This window comes from Calypte anna, chromosome 7 (assembly GCF_003957555.1).
Source record: "Calypte anna isolate BGI_N300 chromosome 7, bCalAnn1_v1.p, whole genome shotgun sequence".
NCBI classification, from domain to species: Eukaryota; Metazoa; Chordata; class Aves; order Apodiformes; family Trochilidae; genus Calypte; species Calypte anna.
The window spans coordinates 25268601-25285701 of NC_044253.1; the positions used below are offsets into that span (position 1 = coordinate 25268601).

The following is a 17101-nucleotide window of genomic DNA, read 5'->3' on the forward strand; positions in this document are numbered from 1 at the left end:
CTCTCTGCTCTCAGTATATTTAGATTTGACATGACAAGTCACACTAGTTTATTACAAATTTGTAAATACCTTGTTATTTACAAGTAATTTATTTTAAAAGAAGGCAGCAAGAAATAAAGACATATGACATTCAGATACTTCTTCCCCTCCATTCAGGGTTTCCAGTTTTGCAGTGTATTAATCTGAGGAAAAAAATCTAATGCAATACAGTCTTATCTTAACAAAGCAGACCTTCCCCTATGCAAAAACTTCAGACAGAGTCAAAAATGAAAGCTGGCATTTTGTGACTTTGTAATACAAACTCTGTTTTGATCAGGTTTTGCATACCTGTTTAATGAATTTCAGTTCCCACCTCCTAGAATGAGATTGTGGGTACATATTCTAGGACCCTAGTGTTAAAAACCTGATCAAAAATAACCCAATATTGGCATTTATACAGTTTCATCTTTATTCCTGTTAAAATATAGATTTTCATTTTTGCTAACAGAAACAGACTAGTAGGACAAAACAAGTGCTTCAAAGCAGTCTCACCTGCAAGATGATGGTAGCATAAGAACTTTACTGCTTTACTATGGCTCTATTCATGCTGTAAAAAGTTACTTTATCACTAACTTTTGGATTAGTAATTTGATGCATGTAGATAATTACTATGAAAAGACAACAAGTGCTGTCCTCATCAAAATATACTTTACATTGACTTATTTTGTCTGGGCTACTGGTTTTGAAACTCTGTCTGTGTGGAAGAGGATTTAGTTTAAATATCAATAAAGTTAAAATTTAAGACTTCTGTATCATGATCCTCTCTTTGCATCCAGCTTTTTAAAAAATTTCTAAGCTAGAGACCACATGGATGTGCATGGGGGAAAAGAACTGTCACAGTTTAACACTGGGCTGGCAATTACACTGAGTAACAGATGCTCTCTGTTAATTCCCTTTCCCTGATAAAGAAAGGAGAATAAGAGGGACTTTTTGGGTTGGAAACTAAACAAATAATACAGAAAAATTATACCTCCCCCCTCTCCCTTAATAACACTCACATGCAGAGCAGCCCTGGGAAAGTCCTGGAGTCAGCAGCAGTCAGGAGCTGGAGGCAAGAACACACAGATCCAGGCTGGCACGGATCAGGACCGCAGGCAGAGGAATGAAGAGATGAAATCCTCCCAGGATGCCAAAGCAAACAGGGACAGGTGAAGAAGGGTGAAGGGGAAGGGTGAACAGGAAGGGACTTGACCCTCCTGATCCCTCAAATTCATCCCAAAGATGAGGTGTATGGGATGGAATACTCTGGTCAATTTTAGTCACCTGTCTTGCCCAATGCTCCCTAAAAGAAGGTTGCAGGGGTGACCCATTTACTCCTTTTCTCTTTCTTGAGCATAAGATATTCCTCAGAACTGAGCAGTGGCCTTCGCTCTGCATCCCAGTCTCTAGCTGTAACTATAAACATTGAGCATTATCAGTCCTAGAAGCACACACTTTCTGAGAAACTTGCTGTTAATTTCAGCAAGTGCAACTACTTACAAGAGACTTAGCTGAAAGCAAAATTAAAAAATAAAATTACTTCTATCCTGGCCCAAACTAGGACAAGAAGAGTAAGAGAGCAAGATGTGGGAGCTGCAGATTTCTAAACAGTTTTTAAGGTTTTCATGGGGCTTTTTTGCCAACTGCCCTTTCTGCAAATTTTCAATAAGCTGCTTGGAGGAAATACAGCAAGTAATAAAATCTTGCCTTTATTCTTAGCCATGCCACTAAATAAAACCTTTTATATACACTTGTATCTCCAACATTCTGTATGTGAATTAGTGCTTAATGACATGATCCAATTTTTACTAATCAAGGGTTTAAACTGATTATTCACGGCATGTCTGGAGAAGCACTTTGTAAATAACATACTGAAGTAGCCAGGTCTCCTGTACAAACAAGGAGGTTTCAACATTGACTCATTCTTCAGAAATACCCACCACCAAACCACAAAACTGACCCAGAATAATCAATCTTCTCAAAATGAAATTAAGAATTGTATTGGTCAACAAATATTAAATAAACTCCCCAGTGCCAAACATTTTGCAAAACAAGTAATAGTCATAATTTAGTAACTGTTTTGAAACTTGGGAGTTAATTTTATACTTTAAAAGAAAACCCTTCATATAGCCAAGCAATTAACTAAGGGAAAGATGAACCCAAACCAGTACATGAGTGCTCAGATTTCAGATAATGTTCCACCCTTAGCCCCCCTCTCTCCTCCCAGTAGATTTCAATTTTGCTCTTATGATATGACCAAGACTGTTCCACTTCTCCCTGTAGTTACCTGTAGATAGTCTTTATTACCCCTTACTCTTCACTCCTTTCTCAGCACCCCTCTAGTGGAGCTGCTCAACTGGGTGCACAAGTGTAATTTCTCTCTGACATCCTGCTTTGCTTTAAGGACTTCTGTGGCTGTTCAGCTATCATGCCTTACACTAAAACAAAAAAAGTTCCCATCACATACTTGGCTCCTTTAGCTTCTACTGCTTCTAAAGGCATAAAACAATAGAAAATGGCATAAGTTTCAAGCATCATGAGGTTTTTTTATGGCCTGTAGTTAAAAAAAATCGTGTTTTGATGAAACAAGTTTGTTTTTTCTTTCCACTCATGGGCATGTTTCAGGTTTAATTAATTCTGGAAGTTCCATATATTTTTACCAGTTTTAAGAAGTCTTAAATGTTTTGATATTCAAAGTTTTCATCAGAAATTCACAAAACAAATTCCTTCCTTTTACTGATAACTTCACATCTGAAAGACAATCTGAATACTTTCAACTTTGGTCTCTGCTAGAATTCATTACTAATTTTTTTCCATTCATATGTAAGCCACCACACTTTGGATAATAGCTAAAGGAAAATCATATATACCATATTAAGTACTTAGCTCTGACATTAAACACATTCCTACTTGCACTGGTAATTTCCTAAGCTCTAACAGGCTTCTCTATATGCTACTACCAGCTGCAGCAGCCATTACTACAGTTCACTGTAATAATTTTTCTTTTAAACAGAAGTATTGTCTAAATCAAGCTGGTAGTGGGGAAGTTGACCAATGTCTCAGTATCAGTTACAGCAATGGAAAACACAGGAAATTACCATTTCATTTTCTAATATTGACGGCTTCAGTACCAACCATAAGTTTTGCTTAGAGCACAAACTCATCTTTACAAGGTGGTTTCAGTCCCATTTTTAAGAATTACATGAATGCTGCTCTGATAACCTTTTTCAGCTTCATACCAGAAGCCCTTCCAGTCCCATTAACTCAACCTTACAGCAGCATAAGGCAACACTGCCCTTGAATTAAGTATCCAATCTTTTGCTTTGCTCAAGCCCTCATGGTGGGACAGCTTCTCAGGCCGTTTCATACTGCAGCAGATATAGGAACTCAAACTCATCTGGCAGAAGTGGTGATAGCAAGTTAGACAGGTAAAATTCTTACATTTTAGATATTGAATTTTACAACAAGTCCCTTTCCTGGAACTAATCCCACACCATTTTTAGCTTTACAAGAGGTTACTATATGCCAGGTTAACAGGAAGCAATCAAGATATGCCATTAATTTTCAGACCTTTGATTCTTTCTTATTCTGGTCCACTTAAGAGAAGGCTATGGAAACCCCAGGAGATTTTTCTCAAGCAATGTGTTCTGCCTCTTGGAAGCACTTGGCCATGGAATCACCATCATCTGCTGGTCAAAAACTGGCTGTCTTGAAATACAGCTGGAGAGAAGATGGAAAAGTGCACAAAAGGTTATTTACATGTTCTACTGACACTGACCTGAAGAGTTCCAGAGGTCCTGCTCCATTAAAATAGACAAGCTGCAAGGTATAGAGACACAACAGGAATGCTTACTCTGCACACAAAGCTGTCAACTTCCAACAGAGCAGCTGCTGCAGAGTATGCAGAGGGCTTATCCTCTGATCAAGAAAATGGGATGCAGAGGGACCTACCTGCTCCACCACACAGATTAGACTCAAGCATAGTTTGGTCGCTTTATTTGTATTTATATACATTACATTTTGAATCTCCAGGTAGTCAAGGCAGTTATCCTTAAATAGTTTAGTACAACAATTCTATAAAATACAGCTGAACTAAAGTAGATTAGAAATATATACATTATGGTACATCAAGTGCTCTAAATAATGATTAGTCTGGCCACCTGCTATGAGCCATTCATCTGGCTTTAGTCGTTCTCCTAAAGGACAGTCCATGCCACACAAGAAACTCCCCTGAGCCCAGCAAGAGTCCCTCATGTGCTTTTGGGGGACAGAATGCATTGCTGGGCCACTACCAGGCATTCTGCTGTATACAGTGACATAAAGCAAGTCATCACTTCTGACTGTGACAAGGTTTAGACATCTGTCACAAAGCCTCAGATCAAAACAACAGAAGAAAAAGAACCAGTGTAGCTCTGGAGAAATGCCTTCTTCAGGTTTGCAACCTGGATTTGCTTACACACACATATGCTAAACCTGTGTTGGAAATAAAAACACAGCCCCATACAAAGCTCTCTCATAGACTTCTTCTGCATGAAGTAATGCTCTCTCTATGAGAAAGTCAACTTTGTAGCAAGAGAAATGCCAAGGACAATTATTCTGAAAAAATAATGTTTGAGATCTGTTCAGCTGCTGGGATTTGAAATAGAAATGCTTGCAACTTTGTCACGTGGCACCCAAAAATGTCTCATTTCCATCTGATGCTGCAGATACTGTGGTACCCATGACCACTGTGCTATTTACTCCAACCCAGGCAGGACTTTATCAGTCACCCAAAGTTAGCTGTTTATGCCAACTCAAGACCAGTCCTGCAAATCTCTCCAACTGTTGTAACTTCAGCACAAGAAACTCAAAACCCACACGTCAGGACCTGTCCTCAGAGGCTACAAAAGAGCTGGCCAGTGGAAGGTTCTCTCTTTCACAGCGCTGAGGGCCTCATGCTGTCATGTACAGGAGAACATCAGCTACAGTTAGATCATCACATTGCTTTGTAGCCATCTGCTTGAAACTCTGAAGATGAGCAATACAAAGCAGCCACACATGACTGGAGTAAGGGTTACTTGTGACAGAAAAAGGCTAACACATCAGAGCTCTGTTTTAGCCTAATGGAGATGCCATGACACTGCCCATATTCATGCTCCATCAACCAACCCACATACTCAGGTGGAAGATAACCTACCCAGCTGCTTCTGAGTCACCTTAGCTGGTCAGGCAAGTCAAGATTTTTCCCTGTAAACTTTAGGGGAGGAAGGCAGAAGGACACTTGTAAACTTTAACAGAGACTGGAACAGATTCAGGGTGCATGCCATACTCTTGATTGACCAAGAGAGAAAGCAGAAGCCACAGAAGTGAGAGTAGCGCTGAGATGACAGACTGGGTGGTTCCTAATTATGCAAGCCTCCCACCCCAACTCCCATACTAGGGTAACATTTTTGCACCTGAAGCAAGATGCATGGAAGTGGTCATCTGTACCTGATGGACTGTGTTGGACAAAAAGGATTCTGGGCCAATGAAAGCAAGTAGTACTATGTCATCTTTCCACAGCAAAACTCAGTGCAGCCTTCAACACTGCACCCCCAAAAACTCCAGTTACACTGCAAAAGAGGAAGAGGGAATACTTCTCATTTCTGCTGCTTTAAGGTCAGCATCTTTGCTCATCCTTCAGTAAAACTTTGCAATGGGATAGAGAAGACTTCTTCCAAAACAAGTAACTGTTGCCCCCTGGCAACCCCTCACACTTTTTTTTTTTTTCTTTGACCCAATGGTTCAATTCTCACTTCTGGCATTTTCCTTTCTCAGCACTACCCCAGCTGTCACCCCTGAACAGAGCCACCACCATCTGCTGCAGAAGAAAATACTGAACACCACAGAAGTGAAATAAATAGACACTTCAATCCATAGTTACAGCAAAGATGGTATTACCAGGCAACTGGTTAGAATGAACAAGTGGCCATAGAGATACAGTGTCCCAGACTCCATGTTTATTTGAAATACTTCCATCAGACTGGAAGTCAAAGAACAGTATTCCTGCCTCTCAAATTCATAAAAAAGCCTCTAATTTACTGGCCTATACTACAATGAAGATAAAAAGTAAACTCATCACCTACAAAACCAGGTAAAAATAAAAATGGAAAGAAGTGCTCATTGTCATAACACAGAGATTCACAGATCTCTGCACATCTTATCCATCATACAAGATACCTGTTAGTTCAATTCTTTCTTTTTACAGAAAAAGATGAGTACATTCATCTCAGTGGTACAAAAGAAATATTGTAATACTGCTAAAGAGCCAGTTTTTCCATTGGTACAACACAGCATGATGAGATCTGGATGCTCATTCTCATCAGCAGGTCATGAATGCAAGAATAACATTTTCCTGGCAAAATTTCACCATGAGGTAAATGCATTGTTTGAAAGTCCTGGGTAAGTGAAATGGATATGAAGTGATCTGCTAGAAATGATATTTTCATTAAGGAGAAAGCACTCTGGCACAGTATGCTTTGTTTTGTCTAGAAACTTAGTGCCATCTGCTAAGGAAAGGGTTAATCAGCTTCATAACTATAATTAATCAAATGTAGTTAAAGAGTGTATTTTATAGTTAATTGTTTCCAGGCATTTGGGCAGCATTCAGATCAGAGTACTGTTTAGGACTGAAGAGATTTCCTTTGGGTTTTGCAGTATGCTGATGACTGACAACCCATTTTTATGAGATTCAGCTAAAATGAAGTTATTGCAGATAGACACAGAGTTTACTGCAGTAATATAACTTAAAAGATTCTGTTTTATGTGATTACAGTTGTGGAGCTGCCTTTAAAGAAAAAATACTGTCTACAGAACCCAGGAAAAATTGAAAATAGAAAGCTTAAGCAGGACAAGTTTTTCATGGATCCTGAACAGGTCAACAACACACAGTTCTAACAATACTGGAACTCAAGAATTAACTTCATGCTTCTCTCACTCACCCACCCACTCACCCACATACAAAGAAGGGGCTTTACTTCACATTTGCAGTACCACTCATCCTCTACAGAAACATGAACTGCTCATCTTCAACACCACTTAGGCAGCCTAAGACTTGCAGAGATCATGTACTTCTAAACAATCATGAACTTGAGAATATCTGTTTCAGTCCCTTTACATGGAAACAGCAACATCCTCCCTACTGACAGATGGAACATCTCTCATGTGGTACCTTTCAGCTCAGGTGCTTAGTGAGGCTGGTTCACTTATCAACCTCCAAGAAGGGATTAAAGTGCAAGGAGCAGATTTCACACTTCACAACATGATGCACATGGTCAGTGTAGACATGGAACTGCAATCCTCTTGCTTACTGCTGGACAGACCACAGGAAGAGAGTGGCCTATGTCATTGTCCTCTTGTGCTTTCCCAATATGGGCTTTAGCTTAGCAATTCAGACCCAGTCCTGTCCAATGATCTGGCACCATCAGGAAATACTTGTCCATAGCTTCACAAAACCTGGTCCGGTAGAGTTCTGGAGAGACCACAGTTGGCATTTTACCTAATATATGAAATTCAAGAGAAGTTAGAAATGGGCTAAAGAGCATACTGCAGTACAGACAGATGAGATGACAACATCAGACAGCATAATCATGAGGGCATTGAGTATATGGATGGGTCTTGGAACCAGGAAGCATCATCAGCTGCCTTTTCTTGTTGTTTGTTCAATCTGTATTTTAAACATTCAGGAAAGAAGACAGGCCAATGGCTGGACTGCTACCACTGAATTGGGATACCTGAAGCTCGAGGAATCATCCAGGCTTCTTAGATAAGCCCTGATCAGTTTATTTTTCCCTTCTCTTATTTACAGACCTTTAAGATTTTCAAGCAGAGGTGAAAACTTCTCCCATGAAGAATTTCACGCTACGGATATGCTTCTCCAGACACCTGACAAGTGGTACACGAAATGTTCCCCTTCCCTTCTTTTTCCAGACCCCCCAGTAAGATGCAGCAAACACGAGCCAATGCTGCACAAAAGGTATTCTACTAGCTTCCAAAGAAAGAAATTCCTCTGCTTCTCAAAACATGGGCAGTAGTCAATCATTTCGTAAGGCTTCCTCCTTGCTAACAGCTCAGAGTCTATCTCATTTTCTGGACTCAGAAAACAGCTTCTGAAACAAGGCAACAAGATTTTCTGCTGGTATCTCTGTAGAAGTCTGTATGTGAATAGTTGGTTAACTAAGAAACAGAAAGGAACATCCTAGTAAGCAGATGACCTTTACCCCACTCCCAGGAATTATAGTACTTAAAGGGTCATTCATGAAGTCAGATGAATGTATCCATTTTTCCGAAATTCATTATTCCTTTCCCTGTTCTGGACTTTATCTAGTGTTAAAAAGCTGCATGTCAGAGAAGCTGTGGCTTTATTAGCACACTTACTGGAAGCTTCTAGGTAAGGAGGAAATGTAATAAAAAATTTTGCTTTCATTCTGCACTTACCTTGTCCTCCCAGGATGCCAGTTGATTTCACCACCATTTCAAGCTTTTTGTCCCATGTAAAAGTGCGAATATAGTCTGTTGCAATTAAAAAAAACAAAAAACAAAAGCCCACAGATAAACAAGTGGTATCTGCTATAACCCAAGTAATGCTGTTAAATGTATCTATTTCCCACAAGAGACAAGAAAGCAGTAGGCTTCCATAGCCAGAAGAACTTTGGCATTCCCCTTACTGGCTGCCACCTACAGCTGGAGATTAAACACCAACCTGAATGTTTTTTACTACCTGTGAGGCCTCATGCATATATTCTGAGTAATGCAAATGCCAACACAAACCCATACAAGAGCTGGAGAGAAGACTTTCTGCCTCCACTTAGAATACCTAGAAGAGGTGAGGGTGGTATTCAATCAGGCAGAAGACAACCTGTCCTGACACACATCTCTCTGGTGGTGGCATATGTTACAGTTATATGAGTATTATAAACAGAAGGAAGCAGTTTCACCAGCTGAAAACAAGAAAATGAAAAAAACCTACCAATGATTCCAACAACCAGCTCATTGTTGGTATCATCACGACCCACTAGCAGGGAATAATCAATAATGAGGTGGCTAGAGAGGAACTGGGAATCACTGTGTATGGAAGCTCTCAGCACAGCCTTGCAATGGGAACGGATGTACAAAGGATTGTCCCGGACCATCTTCAGAAGGTTCTCATCCAGCAGGACAACATCACAGCTTTCCTTGCCTGTGTCTGTTTTAACATTTCTATTCCGGAGGGAGCCCTTCAGGTCAAACACCTGCAAATGGAAAACAGCACTACTTGTTCCATTGGTCTGTTAGGTTGAAGACTTCAAAATACCTAACTGCAGTATGTAAGAAGTCTACAGAGCAGGGTAAATCTTTCCTTCTCCACAGAAGGAAGACAGTTAATGAAACAAGTTTCATACTACAAACATGAAAGTTTCCTGCATGGAAAGTAGCATGTAAGCCTACATGAAAGCTCTACCATCCTCAATTCACAGATGGCAAGTTATTTTAATAATATCTAGCCTAATTTAAGGAAAAAGGGAAGGCAAGGAGACAGACCATCATGAGGTTTGAAAGGATCTCTGGAGGTCTCCAGTCCATTGCCCTTCCTGAATCAGGTTCTTTTAGAAAAGGTTATTCAAGTCCTGTCCAGTACATGATCAGATATTTCTGCACTCTGGTGAGTACAGGCATCAAGTTACAGAGGATCACATAGCAAGGAAACAGGCATGAACTGTCACCTTTGACCAGTGCTAGATATAGACAGTCCATGCAAAGTTAAAAGTTACCTAGACAGATACTGATAGACCTGTTCTTGCTCCCAGTCAGAACTGCACTACAAGGGAATAGAATGCTTAGTACTTACCTGAGCCATTTTCCTGCCATAGAAAAGGTTTTCCATGACAAGCAGATCTAGCTTCTTTTCAGTGTTGTTTTGAGAATTCTTGTATCCAATTCGATATACCCCAAGGATTTTGGCTAGTGCTGTGGGCTTCTGATTAAGACAAAACACAGGATATCTGTGTAATCAGCAATCAAGTATTAGACATACCACTATTCTGTCTGTGTATTACAGCTTAAAAGCTCTAGTAAAATTCCCATTTTTCATCTTAAAAGCCCATTATATTATTTCAAGTCATATTATTACCCTTCAACATTTCATTTTACATAAATGAAAGGGATTAATGGAAACTTACTAGTCTGTAAAACACAGAACACTGCTTAAAATACAAGGGGCTTTTTAAAAAAGAAATACCTTCTGCTGAACTGCATTAATGATGTAAATGAAGTAGTGTGGAGCAAAGTCAAGGAATGACTGGACTTCAAGACGAGGCATTTGTTTCAAGATGAATCTGTCATCTGTTTTAACATCAAACAGAGGCAGCTGGGTTACAGAAAGTAAAAGATGTATGCTCTGCACATTCTTTAGGACTGTCACACAGCCAAAGTGGTTTGAAAAATCAAAGGTCTGCAGTTCTCTCAAATCCTTTGCTACAGAAGCTCACTTCTAGAAACTTTTTTACTTTGTATAATAAGAATTTCAGACTTTCTGTATTTCAACCTTGTAGTGAATCAGGGAGAAGAGACTGCCAAAGTTAGATTTACCTCAGATATACGAGCTTCTCATAAAAACAGAGACAGCCTTCAGACCCTTCCATTCAAGACTTGCCTTAAGCTGGGATCTAGAATTAGCCATAATTTAAAAAAAAAATTCCTATAAATCAACTATGGTATATGGAATTATAAGAAACACCGTGCCTTTAACAAACAGTTTTCCCTGAATTCTACTAAAGAATTTTTCTGAAGCCTGCCTGAGGGAGTACAGTTCTGCTGCTCAACTAGCCTCCCTAGCTGCTTTTACTGAAAAAGAGAACCACATTTTGTTCCCCTGCATATATAGAGAGATAAATAACCTGATACTGAAGATATCAGAACAATCCACTTAACTTTCCATACTTTCCTTTCTGGTGGCCACTTCAGTCAGTAACACTCTGGCTAGAGGTAATCAGAAATTAAACAACACACTAACAACTACCATCCACAAATAATACCCTCTAATGACAAAGGAAGAAGAATCTGCATTTACCCTCAGTCACATAAAATGCAGCCCCAGACTTGCCACCTCTTGCCTGCCAGGGCATAGAGTGAGAGAGGGATCGGATGAAATCCTCTTCACTGCTCCCCAGGATTACTTCACGCATCTTGTGAAACTCTCCAGCGTAATAAATCCGGCAGTAGAACTTGGCATTTGCATCTGAAAATTCTGCAGAAAAAGGTCTTCCCTCAGTAACAGCATGCAGAAGAACATTAAGAACATTAAACATCCTTCTCTCGTGCATTTTGTGTTTCAGTAGTTTAAATCAGTAGGATTTAAATAGAAGACTTACAGGAATGTCAATACCCTTAAGTCAACTCAGAGCACAAGCCAGAGAAAATTGCCCAGAGAAAAAGATGACTTAAAAAAATTTCATGGGGCATTTTTGCACAGAGACTGATTTTAAAGATTTTACAGAAAGTAAAAACTGCACTGCTTTGTTCCTGATTTGTTTTACCTTCCTACCCAATACAAAGACAAAATATTTATTAACTTCAAGATTTCCATTACATTTATATAAAAAAAGGACTTTGTCAGCTAAGACTGTAAATTATTATTTACAACTACTCACGGAGTTCCACATGGGGATTCACCAGCTGTTTCTTCTGTCCATCTCCTCCATCTACATCATCTGAAGGCATAAAGGGACCATTCAGTCAGGGTTGTTCCTTATTATTACCAAGAAAGCCATGTAAGTACTAATTGTGAACTCAAAGTACAAGAAAACTATTTTCTTTTTTCAAAAATATAGAGAGAACTATACATATGGAAGCAAAGATACAGCTATAATTATATAATATACAGTCATATGAAAGGAAAAGCTGAGAGAGCTGGGACTCTATAGCCTCGAGAAGAGAAGGCTGAGGGGAGACATTTGTAATGTCTGTAAGTATCTAAAGGGTGGAAGCAAGGAAGATGGAGCCAGACTCTTCTCCATAGTTCCAAGTGACAAGACGAGGGGCAATGGGCACAAGCTGGAACATAGGAAGTTCCGTCTAAACATATGGAAAAAAAAATTGACTATAAGGGTGACAAGGCACTGGAACAGGCTGCCATGAAAGTTGTGGAGTTCTCTTCTCTAGAGATATTAAAAACCTGCCTAGATGTAGTCCTGTGTAATGAGTTCTAAGTGATCCTGCTTTAGTGGGAGAGTTGGAATAGATGATCCCTAGAAGTCCCTTCCAACTCTGGTAATTCTGTGATTCTGTAATTCTATTATGTAATATGTATATGATAGAAGAGCACTTCTGTTCCTGGGCCACATAAATACAAGTTTCCTCTTTGTTTTCTCTTAATTAATTTTCCATTAACTGTAACAGTGAAATTTAAACAAGAAGCAAGGAAGACAGATTGAGCAATTTAGCTGGAGTCAACTCAATCCAAAGGCATCCAAGCCCAGACTACTCAGTATCTCTATAGCTACCAGGATTCAAAAGACCCTATTTGCCTTCTTATAAAGCAAAACAATGTCTTTAGGAGAAAACTATTTCTGAGGCTCAAATAATTAATTTCAATGCACAGTAATCTTGGACTGCTGAAAAAGCACAAGCAGGAGTGCACTCTAAATTTCACAAGTATGAACGAGGTTTGGGAGATCACAGAATCACAGATGTAACAGTTCAAGATGAAGGATGGACATAGCAGTCTTGTACCTGGAGGCTCTGCTCCTTGGTTTTCTGCTCCCTCCTTGCCCATCTGTCCAACCTGGTAGTAGGCACTGTCAGCACCACGCAAGGTCTCTTTCTTCTGGGAAGACAGGTCTGGGCTCTTTCCCCCAGTGCCACGGAAGAAAGACAAAACACCAGATGGCTTCTTTGCTACAGTGAAAAGGAAAAAAGAAGCTTGCCTTGGCATTTCCACAGGCATGACACATATAAGCATTCCCCACTCATTGTTCTAACTGAATGATGTCGTTCAACTGTATCTCATCTGCTGCTCTTCAGGCAACAGAGGTCCATCAGGTTGGCTGATTTACTGTTCTGAGTAGCATTTTGGAAATACAGCCCAAGCATGAGCATCTTTAACATAGTAAGAGCCTCACTTCTCCAATTCAAAATATTTTAATTCCATCTTTTTACAGAAGGCAGTGCCAAAAGAGGTCTAACCTAACTTTCACAAGAGCTAGAGCCCAAGTGGACTGAAGTCTGATCTGAGATTAGCATCATCAGTATGATTTTGGCAAAATGATCTTACGTTGTTCTGGTTCTGCACCACGATTTGAAGGACCCATGTTAGCTTCAGGCAGGCGGACAGGGCTACTGCTCTTTGCTTTGCTGTCTGACATGCTGAAAGGAGAAAGGGGGAAAAAAAGTCATAGGATCAATAAACAATGCAACAGAGGACACTATTACTTTACTCCTGTACATTTCTTTCTCCTGCATGCCTAAGTACTGCTAAAGGAAGGATATAGTCTAAATTTATAATGGTGGGGACTCTCCAGAGCTCTCCTCCTCCTCTGCACAGAAAATCTCTCAGGGCTCCATAGCAACAGTACATCTATCACCACAGAAAAGTAAGCAGACTCAGTAATCCCCTATCCAGTACACACTCAAGGGATCAGTGACAGAACCAGCACAGTCCCCAGCATGAAAATGATATGCAGATACTGCACGTATAGGTTGATTACATGGAATGTATCAGATTCCATTAGAAAGCAGAAATTCTAAGAGGCATATTTCGAGCAGTCTTCCCAATCCTTATTGTAGCTTATTCACTAGTTACTGTGCCTTCTCTCTATGTAGCTCCTGTATTTAACCTGTTTGGTTGTAGACCTTCTTCAGAACTGTTCTTCAGAGATGCTTTAGACAAATCATCCAGGGCATTTCTGTACTCCTTGCAACTGAAGGGGAAAGGAAAATAAAAATAAATAAATAAAAAGAGTCAGTCATTTTCTGGGAGACTAAAGCCAAACCAAAGATCCAGTCCAGAGACAACCACAAGAAACAAAAACACAGAGCAGAAAAACCTCTCCATCTTTCTTTTTTCCTCTGACAATTAGAACTTAGTTCCCTTAGAACAGGAACTGCTCTAGATAATACTACCCCCTTGTTTCTCCCTCTCCCACAATTCAAGAATGTGCTTCCTTAGAAGTCTGCTGCCTTCTGACATGCAAACCCCAAGATTTACTGAAGCAGTTGGTTTGGAGAAACAGCAATACCTGCTGCAAGCAAAGGTAGGCAGCGTGAATACCTGCAATAATATTGTTTACTAACCCAGCTGCACTTCCTCCAGGCTGAGGAGGTGTCCAAAATTTAAATACACTTCTTTCTCTAACAATATAATATTACAGGGTACATGACACAACTAATTCATTTTTGTGTACTAAAGTTCAGTAAGAAAAGTCCCCCAAAAAACACCTGCAAGTTGCAAAAACTACTTTCCCTATCTCAATAGTAAAAGGAGAGAAATTCCACTCTCAGAGACTCTCAACACAGATGAATGAAGAAATTCTGTCATGCTTGTTCCCTACTGATAGGGTTTCAATAATCCTTGCACAGAAAAGCTGTAAAAGTGCAGTGTGTGAGAGGAACAGCATAGTCACACCAGTACCTCAGAGCAAAAGCTATGATGGAGCTTGGTTCTTTCTCGCAGACTGCAATGGGTACACGTTCATGCTCATACATTAGGTAGTGCTTATCTGGTTCACTAAATGAAAATGACAGAGAGAGACTGTCAGTAGACTGCAAAAGTCAACGGAACAAAAAGATTAAGTTTTGGTCAAAAAAACAGATCTCATCACTGCACTCCCAGGCACAACTTTTAAGTCTCTGCACAGAACGGAAGTCCCCAGAGCAGCTTCTCCCAACAGACACATTCATAGTTATGTGGTTAAATCAACATGGTAATATGTTAGGGCAATTTCAAGCAAGCTGCTGATATGAGCATAACCACCTCCAAGTTAGAGTAAGAGTCTATTTCTGTTTAGCAGCCACTGTTTCTAAGCACCACAACCTGCCTGAGTTTGACTGTCCTGCAGCAAAGACTGCACAGTGAAGTTACAGGACAAACCTGGACTCTTTTCTGAACAAGCAGTTTAGCACAGAAAATTCCCCAAAGACTCTAAGATTTTCTTTTACCTATCTGTAGGGTAAAGTCATTTAACTTCTACCTAACTAATCCATGGCCTCCACTACTACCCCAAGAGGCAGGATTCAAAAGTTAAACTTCAGCTGCCAAACATTAGGCTCAAGTCAAATGAGAAACACTACAAAGCATGCAGACCAAGAAGCTGAAAGACTTCCCAGCCTGTCCATTTTCACATGAGAGTGGGACTTGAGGGCACATGCAGCAGCCATTGAACCTGACCTACACCCAGACAATGCCAATTTGAGTCCAACCCTTGGAAGAGGTCTGGAAGCAAAAACAAGAGTCAAGCATGTAGCTTTAGTAAAGTCTTTGGAAGGAAGTTTCTGCTCCCTTCCTGCAACAATTAAGATAGAAGGCAACCTTTTTCTCCCTCTTCCACAAGAGTTCTGAGGAGGCATGCCTCCTAGAAGGAGAAACTGATTATGTATATAAAAAAAGGTTAATCATTAAGAAACAAAGTGGGGAACCTACAAATACCTAGAAGGAACACAGAAAACTTCTTGCCTTGAGGAAGTTCTATAGCTTATTTGGAGGCAAACCCAAGTGATAACTTAAAATTATATAGTGAGCAGAGAAGACATGCATGACTCTGCTTGCAGCTTGACCAAGCTGCTGATTTTGTACATACATTTGTATACATATGTTAGGCAGTACTTACAAGGGAAATGGAATGGGGTTATAGTTGTTCCCAGGCAAAAAGTTAGCCAGAATAGCTTTCATAGTAGACTTCTCCTTCACCTGGCTGTCCGTAGATCCCAGTGAGTGTCCATCAAACACTTCTGGAACAGAGGTAAGTTAAGTCTGCATCACAATATCAAACTTGAAGCTATAAATTCAGAAGGAAGGTCGCAGACCAAAGAGTTACCTTATTTGCCATTTCCTAAATGGATCTCATATGCTTGCCCCAATAAGGAAGAGAAAGAACAACTGAATTTTACCTTCTGAGCTGCTTGTTGTATCCTGTTCAGATAGTGTGCTGGCACCAGTCATATGCTCTGATACAACCTCTGGAGGGGTAGGCAGCTGAAGATGAGTGGAGCCTGTGGAGCTCTGACTTGATAAAGTAGTCATAAAACGATCCTCTGAAAGTACAAGGACAGTTAAGGACAGAAAAAAGCATTTTACATGGCTGTCCTAAGTGATACTACTTGCTCCCAGATCAAGCTACCACCAGTATCTACTGTCAACAAGTTTTTAACCAGAAAACAGGTAAGGCCATCCACAGCAAAGGAAGAGGTATCAGCACCCACAGCCACTTCACAGAAGAAGCAATAGGCATTTCCCAAGCTCCATGTAGTTATTCAGTTATCTAGAAAGCCTCTGGAAATATTTTAACTCAAGTTTAAAGGAAAATCCTTGCTAGCCAGGTTAGTATTATTACTAATTCAGCTTCAGATTAGAAACAGACTTTCCTTTTAATACTAGTAAGATAGTAATTGGCTTATTCGTATCTGATACAATGGGGATTCCCTGTTTTTCTAAATTATCAAAAATAACAAAGGCTATGCCAGAAAAAGGATAACAGCAAGCTTCTTTTGACAGCTTAAGAAAAAAAAAAACATATTCAACAGACCTTTCTCTCCATTTTGCAGTGCTGGAGAAGCATTGCGTGGGGAAGCATCCATGCTACTGATCTAGGCAGAATAACAAAACAAAGCTGTTTCCCTTCACCTGTGGAACACTTGCAAAAGAAGTTGTAGCACAACAGAGCACTCCCAGCCCCTGCACTGTAACAGCCACATGATAAAGACAAGGCACCAGCTTCACAAGATGCTTGTGACTGCTATCATCTCTATATGGCACTTTAAAGACTACACCCTTCTTCTATATAAACGTACTTGCTGCTCTGCTGAGTGTAGCAGAACAAACCCAGGGCCTCCTGGAGCTTCCTAATGCACCTTGCTAGTGTTAGAACTATTCTAT

The 17101-nt window shown here is 40.0% G+C and overlaps 1 protein-coding gene across 8 annotated transcripts in view; it reads right to left on the minus strand.

Moving 5' to 3' along the window:
• Positions 1-4007: 4007 nt before the first annotated feature.
• Positions 4008-17101, minus strand: part of PIKFYVE (phosphoinositide kinase, FYVE-type zinc finger containing) — a 65385-nt gene continuing 52291 nt past the window's right edge. For all 8 annotated transcript variants that reach the window (XM_030453918.1, XM_030453921.1, XM_030453914.1 and 5 more), the window contains 14 exons: positions 16752-16812; positions 16117-16260; positions 15837-15957; positions 14642-14737; positions 13848-13931; positions 13286-13377; positions 12745-12909; positions 11664-11723; positions 11084-11260; positions 10253-10356; positions 9863-9991; positions 9005-9266; positions 8473-8547; positions 4008-7534 (listed from right to left, as the gene is read on the minus strand). In XM_030453918.1, the coding sequence (XP_030309778.1) occupies positions 7419-7534; positions 8473-8547; positions 9005-9266; positions 9863-9991; positions 10253-10356; positions 11084-11260; positions 11664-11723; positions 12745-12909; positions 13286-13377; positions 13848-13931; positions 14642-14737; positions 15837-15957; positions 16117-16260; positions 16752-16812 (1686 nt within the window). In that variant the 3' untranslated portion in view covers positions 4008-7418. The remainder of the gene's footprint in view (positions 7535-8472; positions 8548-9004; positions 9267-9862; positions 9992-10252; positions 10357-11083; positions 11261-11663; positions 11724-12744; positions 12910-13285; positions 13378-13847; positions 13932-14641; positions 14738-15836; positions 15958-16116; positions 16261-16751; positions 16813-17101) is intronic.